We start from the raw sequence: 21,865 nt of genomic DNA, 5'->3' as shown, positions 1-21,865 counted from the left end.
AACCCCCATATTTTATAGATGATGAAACATTCCCAAAGAGGAGAGTTGTGTGACTTGCCTCAGGTCACACAACAACTTAGTGGCAAAGTAGAGCAGAGACTAAAACCAAGACCTCCTGATTTCTCACCCACTAGACCACAAATCTTTTTCCACCAGACCACAGTGGTAATTTGAAATAACCTCTTCCAACATCTGACGGACATCTCAGTGTTCACATACCCTTTCAGAAAATACTGATAAGACCAACATTTGCTTTAACAAAGCTGTTTTATTCAGTCCATAATCTACCAAAATAAGGCTATGATTTGCATTAAGGGGCCTGAATTAATTTTTCATTTTTAATATTTTTTCCAAATACAGACCCAAATATTAGGAATCATATATAGCAGAAGCTTCTCTTCTAATTGGGCTTTTCAAATCAAATTTTATGCAGAATTTCTTTACGTTGGCAAGTGCTTACTTTAAAAAATTAACTGCTTAATATTTCAGACAAATCTAGTCTACTGAATGACGTGGAGAACTCACAACCACGCTGCCTCACTCCCACCCCCAGTTCAATTATTCCAATGTAAACCAGCTCAATCCATAAGGCATATTCTTCATGTTGATTTCTGGAATGTGACTCTTCTTTGACCACATGGCTTCCAAGGCATTGTGCCAAAGAGGGAGACAGACAAACTCTGATCTTCACATCTTATGGAAAAGAGACCTTTCCAGAAGAGATATTTCTTTTTCTTCAATACAAAGGCAGCAAACATCACAACCAAAAAGAAGGCAACAGCAGAGACAGCAAGGGGGGTTAGAGCCCTCCTGGGATTCATTCAGTCCGGCCATCATCATCTGCAGCAGCTCAATCTGAGAAGACGAGAGAAAACACGGTTGAATTTTTGTCCCAGTTATTTAATATCTGGGACTAGAACACAACCCAAGAGTTGAAAAAGAGCCAGAGATGGTGCTTTTGAGGAAGTTCTTTATGATGCATATCTGAGAAAGACCCAACTGATTATATACAAATGTTAAAGTGTCATCTAAATAATTTCAAAAGGTATTTTGTGATGTTTAGTCTGGTTTTTGTTTTAACTCTAAGAATATCTTTTCTTTGCCTGAGTGAAAAAAAAATCTAAAAAGGAGCAATTCTTTGGAATTTACTTGTATTACATTATATTTCCCTACAATCTCTATAATTCCTAAAATACTAACTTCACAGTGTGACCTTGGGCAGGTAATTTCCTTTACTTGTCTCTCAGTTTCCTTCTCTAAGAAACAAATGATTTCCAATGCATGTCTTCTAGTTCTAACATTCTGTGATTCTTAAATCATAGAATATTAATATAGTAAGCATAATAATTATTTGTAAAATCACAATAAGGATGATTTATGTTGTACCAATTTCTGTATAAAGCCTTTCCTGATTCCTAGATTCCTATACTTTCCAGTTTTTCCTCTACACCTACCTCCCAGCAACTAGTGTTCTCCCTAACAAAATTGCCTCGTATTTATTTTAGAGATTACGTCTCTATCGATATCTTTATATATAACTAATAAATGTCTGAGACCAGGCCTTCTTGACTCCAGGCCCAGCACTCTACCTATTGCACTACCTAGAAGCATAGTCTATAACTATAACTACCCATGGATCTATATCTATACCTATATATCTATATCCACCTATAGATCCATATCTACATGTCTATAGATATCTATATGAGTCTTATCTATCTGTCTATATCTATATAGAAATCTTTATATCTCTTGGATATCTCTATATCACTATGGAGATATAAGAGATATAGAGATTTCTATAGAGATAGAAATATGGATTTATAGATAGATCTAGGTATAGATATATAGATACAGATCTATGTAGCTAGGCAGCACAGTAGATAAAGTGCTGGGTCCAGAGTCAAAAATATCTGAATTCAAAATCTGGTCCTAGACACCTACTATGTGATCCATGGCAAATCACTTAAATTCTGTTTGCCTCAGTTTCCTCAAATGTAAAATGGGTATAATAGCATTTACCTCCCAGCATTGGTGTGAACATTAAATGAAACAATATTTCCAAAACAATTTGCTCAGTGCCTGGCACAAAATAGGCACTATATGAATGCCAGACATTATTACTATATATACATGTTGAGCATATGTAGCATATATAGTATATAAGCATATATATTTATGCATATCTATCATACACAATATATACATGTACATGTTTTAATAGCTTAAAACTGTACAAAGATCTTTGGTAATGTGTATATGCCTGCACACATGTATGTGTGTGTATTTCCTGTTGAGAGCAGGAACTGTGCTATTTTTGTTTTTGTAACCCCTGGTGCCTAGCATAAAACATGGCATATAGTAGCCACCTAATAAATCTTTCTTGATTGACCAATTTAAGGTTTATAAAGCTTTCTTCACAACAAAACTGTGAGAGAGGTAGTACAAATTATAGCACCCCGATTTTTCTTTTTCTTTTTTGATAAGGCAATTGAGATTAAATGACTTGCCCAGGGTCACATAGCTAGTATCAAGTGTCTGGTCTGAGGCTGGATTTGAACTCAGGTCCTCCTGACTCTAGGCCCAGTGTTCCATCCACTGTGCCACCTAGCTCCCCCATTTTTACCCCCATTTTTCAGATGAGATAGGCGAGATAACTGAGATCCAGAGAGGTGACATGATTTCCCCAGCACTAGTAAAGCCAAGACTAAAGTCAGCCTTGTGAATCCCAGTTCTGTGATCTTTCCCCTACGCTGAAAAAGAACAATTTTCTTTCTTTTTGTTCCATTTGAGCAAATATATGACACTTGGTCAAAAAAGTGATTAGCATATAGGCCCCTTTGACACCATTCACATCAGGCTGTCTTCCTGAGATAACTGACATTTCAGGGGTGTGCTAGAACCAGCTTGACTGGCTCACAAGAGGAGATGTTTAAATTTTCTCTTTGACCTTGGAAATCAGCAAATGCTACAAATTGGAATTTGATTTATTGCTTTGTTGATTGTCTAAACTTAAGAAAGTGATGGATAAAAGACTATCAATGCAGATAAAACTTTAAAATGTGTTCACTTAATTTTTTTTTTCTCTGAAGAGCTGGTTGTTAAACATTTACCGGTCTATCATGATATATAATATGTGAATTAGGATACATAACCTAAAAGAACATGTCAAATTACTTTTGATTATTGCCACATGTACCCTTTAGCTTAATGTACGACCTGAATTTTGCATCCTGCCAGTAAATGTTGGCTGAATTCTCATTTCTTTTCCCAGGTTTCTACATTTAAGTTAGACCTAGGATCACTTTGTTCTATGAAGTCTTTTGGCACCAAGTACATTTTTTCAAGGGGAATGCAGGATGTTTCTACACGAGCATTTGGTTCAAAGAGAAACAATTAAATCTAGCCATATTAGAATTGTCATTCTAGTCATTAACTAATTTTCTCATTGAACTAGTATAATTGCTTAGCTTCTAGAGTTATCTGAAGGCATCAAGTTTTTGAGTTTACCAGATTTCAGTCTTTCGCTTCTTATTTCTGGAGTTGGAATGGCCCCAAAACAACATCTATTTTCTCCTGATAGGAACTTGTGTCTCTTTTGGACCTTGTTACACATCCTCTGTAGCATCGTGAAGAATAATCATAGGCCTGACACACCACCAATTTACACTTCAAGTAAACAGCCGGGTATTTCTCCAGGAAGGCAAAGGATCTGAATCCAAAACGCGCTTGACGCGGGTATGGTGAGTAGTATGTTTGGTAGGTGTTGTCCCTTGCGCACCTGAAAGCAAAGGAAATTCAAGTGACAGCTCTCACCAATAGGTTATAACATCAGAATAAAATATTGCCCTATTGTCTCGAGAACACCATGACCCAGTTCTTATCACCCATTCAGAAGCATGGGGCCCTTTTGGTGACCCTAGGGGAGAAGGGATTTATCTAAAGTTGGGATTAGACATGGTCTATTGGCTCTGTTTGTCAAAGAAATTTCTGGCAAAGCAAAAATGTCAACAGTGACTTAAGAAGCAGTAAGTCAATTAGGAAACAGAACTTGTGGGTTTTGAGTTGAAAGGAGTCTTAGAGCTCCTGTGTAACTCCCTCAGCTGATAGATGAGAAACTAGAGGAGGTGAAGTGATTTGTTCAACTGACAAGTAAGGGGGAAAACTAGGATCTGAACCCAGGTCTCCTGATTCTAAAGCCAATAATGTTCCTACTATACCATTATAGATAGATAAGTAGACATATATAGTTGCATACATACATGCATATATCATATACATGTCTTTAGTGTAGAATTACATATAATATGTATATTATATTACATACATAAACAGATCTGAAAGTTTGTGGGTAAGCCAGTTGTTGAAATTCAGAACATATTTTTTATAGAAACATTTATTCAATCAGTCAGTATTTGTTAAGCATCTACTATGTAAAAGGCCCTGTCATTAGAGTTAAGGGAAATGTACTATGGTGTTTACTCTCTGGGAGCTTACAGTCAAGTAATAATAAGAACTCATATCTATGTATTATGTTAAGGTTCATAAAATGCTTTTCTCACAATAGCCTCATGAGGCTATCTCCAATTCTTAAGCAGAGAAATGGAAACTGATAACAGCTAATTCACTTGTCTATGATCATGTAACTACTAAGGGTCAGAGCTAGGATTCGAATGCAGATCTCTTGTTTCCAAGTCCAAAGTTCCTCCCACTACACTTTGCTTTCTCTCATAAGTAAGAAGCTGGGGGGATGGAGGGAGAAGAAGGCATGCACACGTGTGAACATAATACAAAATAGAATATGATGAGCACATAAGAAAACCATTGAAAGCTACAAAAGATCAAGGAAATCTTCATGGAAAAGGTAGGATTGGCATTGGATCTTAAAAGATGGATGGATTTCAGTAGCCAAAGATGAGGAAGAAGATATTCTAGGTATAGGGAATTATGTCAGCAAGGCCAGGGGGCAAGAAATGACTAAAAGTGCTATTATATCTGAAAAGGACTAGTGCAAGATAATCCTGAAAACTGGACTTCCTCCAGTCTCCTCGGGGGAAAGGCTAATGAGCAATAGAATGGCCAAGGAGAAGAAGCAAAAATCTTTAGAAATCATCTAATACAGTCATTTCATTTAACAGATGAAAAAACTGAAGCCCAGAGAAGCTAAATTATATGTCATGATCATGTAGCTAGGACTTGAACTCAAGACTGGCTACTTCTTGTCTAGTCTTCATCTTGTTACATCTAATTTCAGTGATTTATTAGTAATAAAATTCACCTCCATTGGGTTGACCTGGACTCAGTGTACATAAACCTAATATACTTCATCTAGCAAGTGTAAATTTGATGTTCATAAATATGACCTTGGGCCACAAAATCTTTCTCATCCAAGAAAGATTCAATTTTTTTCACTTATACTTATTAAGCAGGAAAGTGAAATAATATATTTGAAAAACTTCTTCAGCAACAAGGCTTAGCTAGGAGTCACAAAATTGAGAATTGAACTCAGTTGCTCACTTACTATGTGACTTTGGACAAACAAGTCACTAAATTTCTCTGAACCTCAATTCTCTGTCAAATAAGTACAAAAGTACTAAGTCTACTCAATGAGATTGTTATGAGGATCATTTGAACTATTAGATACAAATGAACTTTGAAATACTTTTTTTTCTTAAAAAAAGCCCACTACCCAAACTAAGGTATTATTGTTATTGTTGTTTTTGTTGTTATTATTATTATTATAAGGGCTTGATGATTTATCAGCACTAATTATCCAGAAAAACCATCCCTTGAGTGTTTCAGGAAACTGAGTTTTTATTCTAATGAAGGGAAGCTAAATTTAGGCGGCAGCAGAGACAGTCCTTACCCATTCCTGATTAAATCATAAGTCAAGTTCGTGAAATCATTTGCACTTGGGGATGCTATGCAGGTATCCACAAACAATACCAGGTTGGAATCAGAGTGGAGAATTTCTGCTTGAATGTACAACTGCTGGTTTAATTGCACTACATATGGTGTACTATTCACAGGTGCAAAGAAAGAAGCAGATTCGTAAAAAGACAGATTCACATGGAAACTGCTGTACTGGATTTGCTCGATTTCAGTAGTATCATTAGTAATAAACACAGTTTCCACCCATTTGTTTCTGAGCATTTTGCAGCTAACATGGAAGTGCAGGAGACCTTTCTGTCTTGTGATGACACTGTTTGGTTGAATAGGTTGACTTGATACAAGAGTATTGCTATAGTTGATAGTATCATTGTTTATCTGTGGAGAGGAAAACATGGATGTAATCAGAAAGATGTTAACACAGTAATAACCACACCAAAAATAATCATCGTTGTGACTCATGTGTATACATTAGCAAGAAGTTTACAAAGACCTTTTATTCACAACAGTCATATGAGATGTGGAGTGAACGCATTATTGTCCCTATTTTACAGATGAAGAAAGCAAGAATCAGAGAGAAATGATTTGCTCAAGGTCTCAAAGCTAGCTAGTGGAAGAGAGCTGTGACTTGGAGCCAGGCTTTCTGTTTCCACATCTAGGTCTCTTCCCACTATGCAACGCTGCCCAAATGGGTTTGATTCACACATTCAAACGAGTATTGAGATGTTTATGAAACTCACGCCAAATCACACCAAGACTGCCTGATGCTAACAAGCTGGTCAAACTTGACTAGCAAGATTTTGTCCTCACTCTTCAGCCAAGCTAGACTATGGTGATTTAACACAAATGTATCACTATTTCTGAATGTGTATCTCTTTGTCCTTTGTTCCCTTGGGACACACACCTGACCAGATAGGTAAAGGGATCTGTTTTATCTTCCTGGTAGAATATAAAGTACTTGAGAGCAGGGATACTCTCTGATTTTGTCTTCCTACCCCAGAATTCTGTGGGTAACTTCAATGAGTAGATACCAAATATAAGATAGCCTTATTTTTCAAAGAAAAAGAACAATTTTAATACAAGAATCTACTTTATCATAGGCAACCTCCTCCCTCTTGTCCCTGTGACACCAAAGGGGTGAAGGGACCTTTCCTCCCATAGCTCTTTGTTTTCTGAGACTGAAGCTCATTCACATAAAACTGGAAGGAACTTTAGAGATTGTCTAGTCTACTTTCTTCTCTTTATAGGTGAGGAAACTGAAGCCTTGAAAGTCTAAATTAATTTAAAGGTCATGCAGATAGTAAGCGGCAGAGGTAGGATTTTAAACCTATGTCCTCTGCTTTCAAATCCAGTATGCTGGAGTTAATGCTCTATTTAAATGCTTTACTCTGTAACAACCTAGATTCCAAAGTAAGACATCAGATGAGCATCAATACCGCAAATCTTGATAGGGTTATTGATTTAAACCTGGAAAGGCCCGTAGAGGTCACCTAGTTCTCCCATCTTGTTTTCATTGCTGTTGCTGACCCTTCATGAACCCAGAGGCCATAGCACAGCCAGGCCCTTCTGTCTTCCACTAACATGTTGGACACCTTCCAACCTGAGGGGCTAATCTTCTGATGTCACATCTTTTAACATTTTAATCCTGTCCATAGAGTTTTCTTAATAAAGACATTGGAGTGGTTTGCCATTTCCTTCTCCAGTGGGTCACCTTTTGTCAGAATGCTCCACTATGACCTGTCCATCTTGGATAACCATATGTAGCATAGCTCACAGTTTCATTGAGCTACGCAAGCCCCTCCACTATAACAAGGCAGTGATCCAGAAAAGGCCATCATATTTTAAAGAAATAAAAACAGAGGCCCACAAAGGTTAATTGACTTGGAAGTTTTTTCTTGCCTTGTGTCTTAAATGCAGTCTCCTTGGAAACCTACCTTGCCACTGCAGTAACCCTCCAGTGCAATTTAGAAAATCAGACTGGCTATCAGGAGATTTGCCTTCTAGTCTCTGGTCTTTCGTTAATTCTCTTAAGCAAATCATTTGTCCTCTTAGGTCTCCTTATCTTATTTGTTAAAAGTGAGACTTTACTAGATGTTCTCCTAGTTCCCTTGACATTCAGAGGTGCAGTGATGCTGGATTTCAGATACCGATTAACTGGTTGATTTTAATAGGACAACCACTCCTCGTAACATTTTACAACTTGCTTCCAGGTACTTTGTGAGGGATTCAGTTCCTGAAAGGTCAACTTCTCTCCTAGAGGAGTTTTATCAGCCTCTTCTCCCCAATCCTGCCTCTCCCCTCTAAACAACATACTACCCTTCTCCTCCCAAGATTGATGTTTATAAGACTCCTGCATCAAAAGTGCCCCAAAGGTGAGAAGCAGCAATAACATATGAAGGCTAGGCCTCGCCCCTTGAGCCATAGACTGTTAAAAAGTAAGCTTCTAGTGGGCTGAGGCTTTTTTGCTTTTGCCTTTTTCTCCCCAAGCATAAGCACAATACCTGGCATATAGCAAGCTCTTAATAAATACTAATTAATAAGTTGATTGATCAATTGTCCAGGAAAATAACTCTAAGTCTTGTGCTCTGTGTCCATAAGTAGCAGGACAAATTACATTTCTTTAACCTTAATTTTTCCAAAATAAATCTCACCTATATTTGGGTCAGTGGTTCAAGGATGTATATCTGTATCATACTAAGTACTTCATGTCAGAGAGCATAGCGTTTGGAATCAGAAGACCTGAGTTTCAATCCCAGCTCCATTGCTCTTGCCATCCTTAAGCAAGCTATTTAACTTTTTGAGTCCTCAGTTTCCCCATCTAAAAAGTAAAGGGGTTGAACTAGAAAACCTCTGAGGTCCATTCCAGATTAGGACCTATGATCCTTCCATCAAGGTGTCAATGATTAGTTCGTGTCTTAAGAGATAATCTTCATGAATTCAAGAGTCATTCTCATACTGGTGAAGAAAGTACTTGATGTTGGTCTACAGCTATTTGGAATAAGACCATCCATTAAAGGCCTCCTCAGATGCCTCATCATGGCTGTGGCTCAAAAAAGAAATTTATTATCTAGCAGTTAGTCACCTTCTTGAGAGTGAGCCTCTTTTAATTTAATGAGGCTTGTTCCCAGAAGACAGATGCACAATCTTCACTAGGTCAATACTCAAAGCCTTTCTGACTTAGTAGGGCCTGACAGAGCTTTAGCTGCACTGGCATTGCCTTTGAGAACCCAGAGACATATCGGATCCTTTCTGATCCATCTGAGAAAGCCTTCAGCTGGTTGTTTAATTCAATATAGTCCAAGAAAAACACTATACACTTACTTTGTTGCCATGCAATTCACCCTTAACATTGAACATCAGTTGTAAAAAAACAAAGGTAGTCTTCCCTTCTAATTTGTATATGTATTTGACATCATTTATAGAAGTTACATTTGTCCAAGGTATGGGAGAAGCAATGTGCTAAGTTTAAAATGCCTTTTAACTTAGAAACCTTCTATCAAGAATTATTTCAAGGCCACAAAAGTGGCACATATTTCCTGACAAATTCCACTACACATAGCATGATTGGATTTTGGGGGAAAACCGCTATTTGCAGTGTAGTTCAGAGGGAAGAGAACTGCATTTAGAGTCAGAAGATGTGGGTTTAAATTCCACTTCTGTCTCTTATCACTCATGTAACTTAATCTCTCTAGACCTCAGTTTCCTTACCTGTAAAATGAGGGGGTTAGACTAAGTGTTAAGGTCTCTTTTAGCTCTAAATCTCTATCCCTTTCATCTTACAATGCTGAACTAATGTTATTGGGACACCTATTCCAAAAAATAGTTATTTTTATCATGGGGGTATGTGAAAAAGAGGGAGCTTCTTAAGACAGTTGAAAATGCAAATGGAAGGAAGTATGTTATATTAGAAAGAGCCAAAGACATGGAGTCAGAATGATTTAGTTTCATATTCTGATTTATCCACTAGTTCTGTACAATCACGTCACTGTATCTATCTGAGCCTCCAATTCTTCATCAATGAAATGGGAATGAAACCATATACAGAACCTACCTCAGAAGAATGTGGTGCAAATCAAATAAGGAAAAGCATATGAAACTATTTTATGACCTCTGATGTTCCATATTAGAGTGAATTATCACTATTACATGTTAGCTGGCATAGAAGTTAGAGCCCTGTACTCTGAGTCAGGAATACCAGAGTTCAAATCCTGTCTCAGATGTTTGCTAGCTATGTGACACTCTGGACAAGTCACTTCTCTCAGCCTCAGTTTCCTCATCTGCAAAATGGGGATAATAATAGCACCTACCTTCTAAGGCCATTGTGAGGATCAAATGAGATAACATATATGTAAACTTTAATGTGCTATATTAATTTGAGTAAATCAACAAGGACCCTACCAACTGTGGTAATGGTATGGATGGTTAACCAGCAAAGTAGACTGGGAGTCTCAGAATTTTAAAAATAATTATTTTCTCTTACAAGAAGCACTTCAAAAAACAAACTGAAGACTTACAGTTTTTGTTGTCCCACAGCCATTATATGGTATATTAAATATGAAATAGCTTGAGTTTGCCGTAGGCCGACAGAATGAATTGTACGGGAAAAAATTCAATGAATTATAGCCCAGAGACTGGAGATAGCTTTTACGGATGGTGACTTTCATTTGTTCTGGAAAGCACACTAGAGCTGATGGAGGACAAAAGATAAAATCCCTGTTAGTGTATTTGGGTGTAATAGAAACAGGTAATAGTTATTCTTCTCAAAGAAACGATGCAAACAATGAGACAGTCTATAACATCTGTTATAGAGATTTTATTGCATGGAGCATTAAGAACCAACAAGGCATAAGCAGGCCTTCAACATAGCCAAAATTTATTGCTATACAACTATAATGGACAAAAAAAAACTATCTAAAAATCAAAAAATAATTACACTCACGGGATCTCTGAAGGAGCAAAAGGATAGATCAGTGATATAAGCACAGCCCTGCACCGCAGCACCACCCCCTGGTATACATTTACATAACTCCTATTTGGGAGGCTGTTCAAATACATGACCCCAAGGCCACAAAGCTCCACAGTTATGATATTTGTCACGATCTGATCAATAAAATACTCATTATATCAGGTAGGGGCATGGGATATCAATAAACCTATTTTCATAAGGAAATACCAGTGGAACAAAATAATTCATCATTGCAAAGAAAAGTATAATTTCCCACATATGCTTGAAACTCACTATTATCACTTGGGAATCTAAAATGAAATCTTTTTGGTTCTGTAAAACCTGTCATGTGAAATTTGCCTCTACTGAAAATAGTGCCATGTCAAGATTTATAATGAGTTATTAAGGCATACGGGTATATTTGAGCAAGAACTCTAACTGGGTTTGACATCACGGAGGACAGCCATTGTCTCTACAAACACTGCCCTGGTCACCATTACAAACAGAATATGGGATTGCATAAACCACAAGGATGGATCACAATGATGATTCCTAGGTCTACATTAGATTCTAGGGCAGTAACTTGGCTGTCTGCAAGAATGAATGCACCTTTCTAAGAAGCATCACTTACTCCCAAAGAAAAACATTGTACCATGGGAATTTGGCTCTATTTCACTGAACAATTTTTTTACAGTTTCTTTTTTTTCATCTTCCACTAGACTCCTACTATGATGCCACAGCGTGATTATAATTCTTGAAGGCTACACAACCAAATCACAAACTCTGGCAGATAATAAGACTAGTATAATTCCAGTGACAGACTGTGTCTGATTTCTGAGGAGCAGCACACCTAAGTACATTAAGGATCATCATCGGCCTATTGGCCACTAGAAGAGGAATTCTTTGGCCAAAGTGACCCAAGGGAGGGATAACTGCTATACATTCCAAAGGCTATACTAATATCTGTGAAATATTAACAGAATCAGAGGTAGACTTTCAGTCCATGGGGATGAAGAGGGAAGATTTCTTGAGAGGATTTATGGAAGGCCATAGAAAATTCCTTGTTAATTGTACTGAATAATAAAGTATTGATGGAATGAGATCTGAAATAATAAGGGAAATATCCCCTCTAGTGAGAGCATGGATTCATTTTTTTTCACAGTGTGTTGGAAACAGTTCTTAACTGGAGATAAGGGAACATGAAATCTATTCCCAGTGATACTATTAACTAGCTGTGTTATACTCTTCAAGTTTCTTTTCTTCTCTGAACCTTCCTTTCCCTTCTTTAAAATGAGGAACTTAGATTAGGTGAACTCTAAGTAAATAAAATCATAGGGTTGAGAGTTAGAAGAAAACTTTTCCAACTTTAAAATTGTTTTGTTTTAACTGCCTCATCACAACTTCCCATCCAATACCTCAAAAACTAGGAAAAGAAACATGGAAACCACAGAGCCCGTAAAAAGTCTACAACTTGACTAATGGCATTCATTTCCACTCCCCTACCCTCCATTTCACCTAAGCAAATTCATTGATTGAGAATTCAGTGGCCAATTGGTCACCCAACTAGTCAATCACTTTACTGAAGATGAAACTTACAAGTGCCATCGTGATCTGGTGTAGAGTAGTACTGAGCCAGGAATCCTTTTCTGGTGACACTGAAATCACTGATGAATTGAATGGACATGAAGTTTGATGTTGATGTAAAGGAGCCTCTGCCTCCATTGCAAATTCGTGTAATTAATGGAGATGTCTGGTAAGGCCCATCATAGATTTGAATATAATCAAAGTTACAGTGTTCTTCCAACCTAAAAAAGTCAAAAGCAGAGGATATCTTAGTTTTATCCTGGCTTAGATGTAAGAAATCCAATCCCCTGCTGTCCCCACATCTGCTTTTCCCCTTCTCTTTAGTACTCTTGTGCTATCTGGCCTTTCTTTCCCACTCCCCTTCCCAAATGATGTTTCCCTTTCTATTTTGCCATTCTTCTCTCCGATTTCTCGAATAACCTGATTTTCATTGATAGGTTCTAATGATATAAGATGCTATCTCTCATAACTAGAAATTTGTGTTCTGGAGAATAATTCTTTAACTTAGGAAATTGAAGCATAATTCAGGGTATTGAGGAAGATATTTGAGATAAATTGGTGCCTCAAATCACACAAAACAGGGAACTGCCTTCACTGAAGGCCAACCATCTACCTAATAAATGTAATGATTTGCAAAGCACTCCAAATTTCCTTCTCCCCAATTGACTTTAAGCTATTTTTTCTGATACCAATAAAAACCATTCCCTCCTTAATCCTAATATACATATGGCTCACTGGTCCTTAAGACCACAATCTATAAAGCCAAGCTAAAATAAACCAAGTCCACACTTGGACCAGATTCGTTTTTGAGGGCACAGGAGACAGTCTATCCTAGCGACTTGGGTAAGGAGGAGAAAGAAGAAGGTAGAGGATAAGCATTCCCACTGCAGGTGGAAACAATACAGAGCTGCCCCACCTCCCCGAACTTCACTCCTGTGGGAGGGGAGAGGCATAAGGCAGTCCCTTGAAGAAGTGGATATAGTGATAGAACACTGAGTGTGGTCTATAGGAGTTGTGACCCACACTTCCAGGCCAACTCAGGGATGATGGCTTCCTCACACTAATTACAGCTGTATCTTAAAATAACATGGAGGGGAGAGGGAGGAGCAGTGGAGGACAAATGACTTAAAATTATATTGATGGGAGATACTGTGCCCAATTTGAAAGACCATTGAAATGGCAATCAGAAAACCAAAGTTCCAGTTCTGATAGGGGAGATGGAACTTGTAGTCTGAATTGCCTCAAGCACTGAGAAGTTACATGACTTGCCCAGTATCCCGCAACCAGCATATGTCAGAATCAAGACTCAGGAACACCCAGGCCCCCACTACAAGTCTCCCCTTCCACCTCAGTGACTTATACTATACAGTAGCAGTCTGAGGATTCTGCAGTGGCCCCTGAAGTGACTGAACATGGCCTACATCCTCAGACATTACTTGGGCTCCCTTCTCTTCTTAGGTTGAGGCAGCATGGCATTGGGGGCAAGTAGGAAGAGCAGCAGTTTGGTGAACTCCTTGATTCTTGCATCCCATGTCACTGGCTGGTTGAGTTGCCCATCACCATCCAAGACTGATCAGGATGTTATGACTGTTGATTAAAACCACCACTTACTGGCTTGCTGCTGATTGACAAGGGGATGAGGAGAAGTCGCCACCCCTTATGCATTGACCTGTCCCGTATTTATTTCTAGATGCCCAGTAGTGCAAAATCTGTGCTTCTGGACCTGATATTATCCATTTTCATACTCAGTATTTTGATTGGCTCGTCTTATATTCTGTAAAGAAGCTCTTCACTTACTGTACATTTTCAAATACTATGGTCACTCGGTAGTTGTTTGAGACTGCAATATCCCACACACAATTAGCATTGTTTGGATAGTTCCCCGGGAAATTTGGGCTGAAAATTAATCCTGAGGGCTGGGTAAAGAATCCTCCACAAGAGAACTTTGCTGTAGAAACAAAACAGAAATTCAGGCCTCACTTTCTTGATCTATAAAAGAAGGATTATAATCCTTGTCCTATGTGTCTCATGGAGCTGTTGCAAGGATCAAATGAGATTAATGGATGTAAAATATCCTTTTAAACTAAAACCAGGTTCTTATGCCATTTGGGGCCACCTAGAGAAACCATGCATTCTTTAATGTCAATGTAATTATTTTGGGCATAATATCATATCACTTAGGAAATAAAGACTATGGAAAGCAGGAGACTAACAAACCACCTTCTCTCCTGTAGAATTCCCTTTTCAAAACCAAGAAGTCACTGCTCTTATAAGTATCATCCACAAAACAAAAAAGAACATTTCCATCATAGGAATAGTCAAATAAATCTGCTTTTCAGCACCACACCATGCTTTGAGAAGCAAAATCCCAGGCATGCAGGGAGGCAGATTTTTTTTTTTCTGTATCTGTTCCCTTCCCCCACTGATTAAAGTGCTGGGGAAGAGAGATGGAAATAGAATAATGGATCAGAGCAGAGGCAATATAATTTATTTTTTCTTTTCTTTCTTTCTGTCTTTCCTTATCTCTTCTTTTTTCTTCTTCCCTTCCTTTCTCTTTCTTTCTTTCTCTCTTCTTTTTTTCTTCCTTCCTCCCTTCCTTTCTCTTTCTTTCTTTTCCTTTCTTTCTTTCTTTTTCCTTTCTTTCTTTCTTCCTTTCTTGTACTTATTTTGTGATTATCAGCAGTCCTCTAGATACCAAGGTTGTCAAATAAGTCATCTCTTAACAAACAATATATTACTATTTCAGGAATGTCAAGAACTATGGTGCCTTGCGGCACCAATCAAAGTTCCCTAATTTACAGAATATACATATACAGATAGCCAAGTCCAGTCCAATGATTTTTTAATTCCTTCTCCTGCCCACTTCATTCTACCCCACCAAAAAAAAGGCCATGCAAATTATAAATCCACCAGCTTTGAGAAACAGAGAACAGTGGTAGGTTACTGGACTGGAAAGAATCTCAACAGCTCTAAAGATGGAAACATAACAAGAATCAAAGACTATAATGTGGAAGAAGTAGACATTCTGCTTGACTCTGAAAGATATTACAAGGACCAAAACAATGAAAGTAAAGGGGAAATTTACTAATAATTAGAGCTATCTAAGAACAAAATGGACAGCTTTAAGAGGCAGAGAGTTCCCTGTCTCCAGAAGGAGTCCAGCAAAGGTTGAATGACCACTCAAAGATGTTGGAGAGGAAATTCATGCTTCAGGAAAGGTTTTGACAAGTTGACTTCTGAGGGTATTTCAATTCAAAGATTATATGTGTATACATATACACATTATATATATGTATTTGTGTGCATGTACATACACACATACATGTATATGTATGTGTGTGTCAGTACCCCATAGCCACAAATTGCTATGTGTATATAAATGTAAGGTGCAGCACACCATAATAGAAAGAATATTGGACAAAATGTCGAAGAATCTAGGTTCAAATCTTGGCTCAGTCAATCTGACCTCAGACATTTACTCGCTGTGTCACCCTGAGCAAGCCATTGAACCTCTCTTGGCCTCATTTTCTTCATCTATAAAATGAGAATAAAACATACCAGGATTGTGGTGAGGATATTTGTAAAATACTTTGCAAACCTTAAAGTGCTATAGAAATGTTAGTTATTATTGTTGTTGTTATTAGTTTTGAGTCCAACTCTTACACTATGCAAATTGGCCTCTCAGCTGAGGATCAACTGAGATATTTGTTGTGAAAGTATTTAATAAACCTAAAAATACATATAAAGTTAAATTTATTGTTTTTGTTGCTTTTATTATTATTATTATTTCACAAATATTCATCTCCTTCAATGCCATATTGGGGCATGGAGGTGACTCCATATTCTCATTGTCTGTGCCAATTGAATACAAGGTTCCAGCAAGATTAGCTGAGAAGTTTTCGAGTGTGGGCCCAGGAATGGACTGGGGCAAAGCATTGTCTCTAGTAATTAGATCTACTGGAAACCCATCCATATAAAGTCTTTTCTGATCCTCTCAACTTCTGGTGCCCTTCCTCTCAAAATAATTCTGCCTGTGTATAAGTCTGTCTAAGTTTCTATGTATATTTGCTGTCTCCTTCATTAGAATGTAAGCTGCCGGTATGAAGGGATTTTTTTTTCATTCTTTACAACCTCAATGCCTAGCAAAAGCAGGTGCTTAATAAATGTCTGTTGATTGATTGACTGATGCCAGTGACAATGGTTGTCTGGTATAGAGATCTCTCTACAAGCCCAGAGCTAGTTTGATACAAAAGTCTAAGTTTTATTTAATTTATTGAAGTATTTCTAGAAACCTTTAAGCAATTACTTCAGACTGCAGAGTTTTTCATCTAACTGATAGGGAAAACAAATCCAAAATTCATTTGTGATTTTAGACTGTAACAACCAGTTACATCTTGCTTCCAGGGCTGCGGGATGAAATAAAGGTATTGCAAATTACAAAGACTCAAAGCAAGTCATTATGAAAAACGAGGGATTATTTGCTCAAGGGTTGGCTGTTAGTCATGTATTTGAAAGTGTCTCAGTGACCAGAGGAAGAAGATAGGTCTCTCTTGTCACTCAAAACCTGGCTTTCTGTTGAATTCAGAAGGAATGCTTATGATGTAGCAGTCAGACTAATCCTCGCCTCACTCTGGTCCAGAAACCAAGACGTGAACCTCAGTACCGAGGAAGTCTACAATGAGTTTAAGTCAGAGGTGCCCATTTAGATTAGGGGAAATTTCTGCTTGAGTTGACCCCTTAATTTCAGAACACTCTGGGGGCAATTTCGCAAGAGATTTAAGTCAGAGCCACAGACCATCTGTTTTCATTTATGTGCCTAGTTAACAATAAAGCATTCATCTCATTTGTACATATGCTGTACTTTGCTTACATATTATTGGGATGTGAAGCAAACTACCACACAAATGAAGATGCCTTTAAAACTCTGTGAAATTGCCAAATGAAATTTGCAGGGTAATTGCCCCTATGAAAGTTGCAAAAATATTTTGATATTGATGGAAGCATGTTTTTATTTTAAAAAGTGGGGAGGGGGCAGCTAGGTTGCAGAGTGGATAGAGCACCAGCCCTGAAGTCAGGAGGACCTGAGTTCAAATCTGGCCTCAGACCAAACACTTGACACACACTAGCTGTGTGACCCTGGGCAAGTCACTTAACCCCAATTGCCTATGAAAAACAAAAATAAAAAGTGGAGAGGCCTAATTTTATTTGGTCATATAACAAAAATCATTCCTATCCTTTGCTACCTTGCATTATACACTGGCATTGATTGGCATATAGGCCATAAACCTTGATTAACTACTAGTAGCTTAAAGTTAGAGGATTAGTTATTTCAGTTAAGGTTTCAGGCCCTGCTAAACTTGTTATATATTTAAGTGTGAAACTCTTAATATTCTTCTTTTTTGATTAGGATTGTTATTCAAGGATCCGACTTGCGAAGTTTGGAGAGACTCTTTTTTTTTTTTAGGCAATTGGGGTTAAGTGACTTGCCCAAGGTCACACAGCTAGTGTCAAGTGTTTGGTCTGAGGCCAGATTTGAACTCAGGTCCTCCTAACTTCAAGGCCGGTGCTCTATCCACTGTGCCATCTAGCTGCCCCTGAAGAGACTCATTCTGATGTTGGCAACCTCTACTCATAGGCTTGTCTACTAAAGGGTAGAAGGGTGTAAACTGGATCATTGGAAGGAATACCCACTGATGAATTCAGGGACTATTGATGTATTGAAGTATATTGTCATTATTGGGAGAGATGAGAATCCTTACATGGATTGGAAGATTGGGCCATTATTTAGGGCTTTTCTCTTGGGGTGTTCAAACTTATTTCCTAAAAATATTTATTTTGTTAGCTGCATTTCAATATAATTGGTTTTCTTTGTAATACTACATATTATATTTTCTGCATTTAAGAACAATAATCTGAGAACGGGTTCACAGGCTTCGCCAAATTACTAAAGGAGTCCATGGCACAAAAAAAGGCTTAAAATGTGTGGACTACATGATCCTTCTAGGTCTAAGAATATGACTTTACAGATAACTTAGCTGTCATTATTTACAACCTATAAAGATTTCATATATGTCTATTTTGGCATAATAATTAATGACAATAATTTTGATGGTAATATCACATCATATCAAATATTTACATAGTGCTTACGATGTACCAGATATTTGCTAAGTGCTTTAGAGAAATCATGCATTCATTATTTTCATTGCCTCTGGCACTATATTATATCACTCAGAGATGAGAAACATGTAAAGCAGATAGGCAGCCAAAGCACCCGAATTCCCCATCTGAAAAATCAAGGACAATCCACTTACATGTTACTGGTGGAGTTGATGGGGAGACTGGAGTTGGATAACGATCTGTTGATATGGATTTTAAAAAGTAGGTTAGTTTTGCTGTAGAACACCCAGGAAATAACCTAGAAGAATTTGGGAAGTTATTGGATATTCCTTAACTCTTGATACTAGAGATCTAGAAATGAACCAGGTCCAGACTTGGCCTTTTCTGACAAAATCACCTAGCCGGCAGATGGGCAGCTCTAAGAGTGTCTATGAAAACTATATCGTCTCACCAAGGTAGAGAGGGAAAGATCCAGTAATTGGAAAAAAAAAAGAAAAGAAAGAAAAAGCACAGGGATGAGGAAAAGGTAGTGTCAGGATCAAAAGTGGATATTAAAGAAAAATAGTTGGTTAAGCTGCAAAATGAACAACAGTAACATACCCTGTAAACGGGGGGGGGGGGGGGAGAGAGAGAGAGAGAGAGAGAGAGAGAGACTGTATGTCTGATGCTTGATGACCTGGACCTATCTGGAAGAGACTTTGGAGAGCATTTAGACTGACTGTCATTTTACAAATTGGAAGACTAGGGCCCAGTATTTTCAACCATACTGAACGGGGTCCTGGCAATGCACTTCAAAGGGATTTTGGCAGATGGATTTGAGGAGGCAGTCAAGCCTAGGGAGCAGAAAGCTAAGCATTGCACATGAGAGGCCAAATGAGTGTGTGCAACAGAATAGAAAGGGACTTCTCCTTCCCTGATGCACTCACCAGGCATCCTGACCAAACTTGGTTCTAGCAACCCACCTGATTTAGTGAGTTCCTGAATCTCCTTTACTTGGGAGAAGGAAACTCACAATTGTTGCCTGGGGCCAGGTAGCCCACTCCTGCAGAAATATGAGTGAGGTAGAATTGGGAGGGGAGAGTATGGGGAGAGGAAGGAAGAAAAGTCCATCAAGGTGGTTACCTAGCCTCTGGGGAAAACCAAATTAGCTACCGGACTAACTGAAAATTTTCCATTTTCCAGCAGCTAATTTAGTATTGACCTAAGTGGATTTCTCCAAAAAACCTATTCCTTTCTCTTCTGCCTAAGATGGTCATAGTGAAAAAGTCATTAACCTGATTGACTTTAACGAGGCAGGGAGAGGCCCACAAGCTACATTAATGCTTACAGCAAACGCTCTCACATATGACCTGAATCAGATTAAAATGTGATTAAGAAATATTTAACAAAATAAATAAAAGTACAGTAGAGCATAATGCACCATTGATGTACACCATGGGGTTTGTTTTTAGCAAATAAGGACACCAGCTGACATTTATTAATGTACACATACAAATTCATGAGCTCTGACAACTTCAATACCAAATGAAATTGATTTTAAGAAAAATTTGACAGAACTTACACATCTAAACCAGTACTACAACCCTTAAAGTAGTCACCTTAGGAGGCTATACACCTATTCTAACATTCCTGTTGTTCTCCCTAAATTTGCTATTATTAACCCTAAATTTGTGCTTTAGGAACTCAACAATTTAATATCAAATTCATCATCATCTCCAAACCAATTCTTCTTCCCCTCTTCCATTGTCCTTAGTGCTACCATCTTTCCTATAACCCAGACTTCACACTTTAGAGTTTCCTTTGACTCCTCCTTCTCCCTCCCTTCCTCTGCAATATGTATTATCCCCTACTCTTCTCTCTACTCCTACCACTTCCATCCTAGTTCAAACCTTCAGTCACTCTTCACCTGTACATTTACAATAGTCGCTTAATCACTCCTAATTGGTCTCTGCCTATGGCTTCCCCACCCCCTTCTAATCTATCCAGAATAAACCACTGATGGACTAATCTAATGAAAATATAGATCTCATTTTGTCACACATTCCCAATTCCTATTCTCCTCTCCCCCTCCAGAAAAAAACAAACAGACTCCAAGAGCTCCCTATTGCTTATCAAATAAATTCCAAAACACCTCCCTTTGGCAATCTAGGTTTACCATGACCTGGATCCAACCTACCTCTCTAATTTTATTTATGTTCCCACAAACTAAGTTTCAGCAAAACCATTCACCAAACTCTCCTACTTTTCTTCATCTGTGCCTTTACTCATGTCATTGTTCATATTCTGAACATTCTTTCCTCCAAGGTCTACCTATCTAATTTGGATATACCTCTCAAAGATTAATTCAAAAGTCACCTCTTTTATTAAGATTTCCTGGATGCAGCCTGCCCCCAGAAAAAAATAACCTGGAAGTAATCAATTCCTCCCCCTAACTTCCATAACCCTTTATACGTTACTTGAACATCTGTTATTTGGGTATGTTTTGTCTCTCCTGTTAGATTGCAATTTCTGTGAGGGCAGGGAATGTATATTCTTCCCCATACCACCTACCATGAAGTTTTGCACATAGTAGGTTCTCAGTAAATATTTGTTGAATGAAGGAATGCATAAATGAAATATATGTCTTCCTGGGGTGATTAAGAAATCATGAAATACCTGAGCAGATGACACCAGCATCTTCCTGGTGACCGCAGTTATGGGAGAACCAGCCATTATTCTGACACTGCCATAGATTTAATTCATTCCCTCTGCACCTCACATCATCCAAGGTGATGGGTCCAAAACCTCTACCAAAGTAGGCATTTCCTGGGGCCAAAACAGCTGGTCCACACCCCAACTGTCGGCAGACCACCTCAGCATCCTGTAAGCCCCAGTTGTCATCACAAACTGTCCCCCACTGTCCATTGTGATAAACTTCAACACGACCAGAACAATTATTGGATGAGTTTGTCAGCCTCAAGACTGCATCTGAAAGAGACAGGCAACACACAATACTTTTGACCTGCAGCTATTAGTCGAAAAAGATCACCTAGCATTATATAGAATTCCAACCCCTCTTCAATTAAGAGGTCTTATTCACCTTATCCCTAGAGATAATTGAGTATTTATAATAAAAATAACATCTCGGAAAAAGTATTTTCTCTTCTGGTCCTCAGTTTCCTCATCTGTAAAATGATGTGACTATACCAGATGATTTCTAAAGAACCTTCCACTTCTAACATTCTATGATTCTATGCTTTACAGGAGAGTTTATAAACAGCAGGAGTTATTACTGGATAACATCTATGAATGAAAAGTCATTCCAGCTCTGAGTTTTTTTGCATTCTT

The 21,865-nt window shown here is 38.1% G+C and overlaps 1 protein-coding gene across 1 annotated transcript in view; it reads right to left on the bottom strand.

The window, feature by feature from the left end:
• Positions 1–266: 266 nt before the first annotated feature.
• The window catches only part of DMBT1 (deleted in malignant brain tumors 1), a 61,690-nt gene continuing 40,091 nt past the window's right edge, over positions 267–21,865 (bottom strand). The window contains exons 11-18 of the mRNA XM_027839776.1: positions 21,194–21,505; positions 18,733–18,777; positions 14,216–14,366; positions 12,431–12,639; positions 10,404–10,576; positions 5,867–6,267; positions 3,511–3,781; positions 267–855 (exon numbers count right to left, since the gene is read on the bottom strand). Of these exons, the coding sequence (XP_027695577.1) occupies positions 3,532–3,781; positions 5,867–6,267; positions 10,404–10,576; positions 12,431–12,639; positions 14,216–14,366; positions 18,733–18,777; positions 21,194–21,505 (1,541 nt within the window). The 3' untranslated portion in view covers positions 267–855; positions 3,511–3,531. The remainder of the gene's footprint in view (positions 856–3,510; positions 3,782–5,866; positions 6,268–10,403; positions 10,577–12,430; positions 12,640–14,215; positions 14,367–18,732; positions 18,778–21,193; positions 21,506–21,865) is intronic.

Source organism: Vombatus ursinus, unplaced genomic scaffold (assembly GCF_900497805.2).
Source record: "Vombatus ursinus unplaced genomic scaffold, bare-nosed wombat genome assembly UNPS02014833.1, whole genome shotgun sequence".
Classification (NCBI taxonomy): Eukaryota; Metazoa; Chordata; class Mammalia; order Diprotodontia; family Vombatidae; genus Vombatus; species Vombatus ursinus.
The sequence above is the reverse complement of the archived record's forward strand: the minus strand, read 5'-3'. Positions and strand labels throughout refer to the sequence as shown.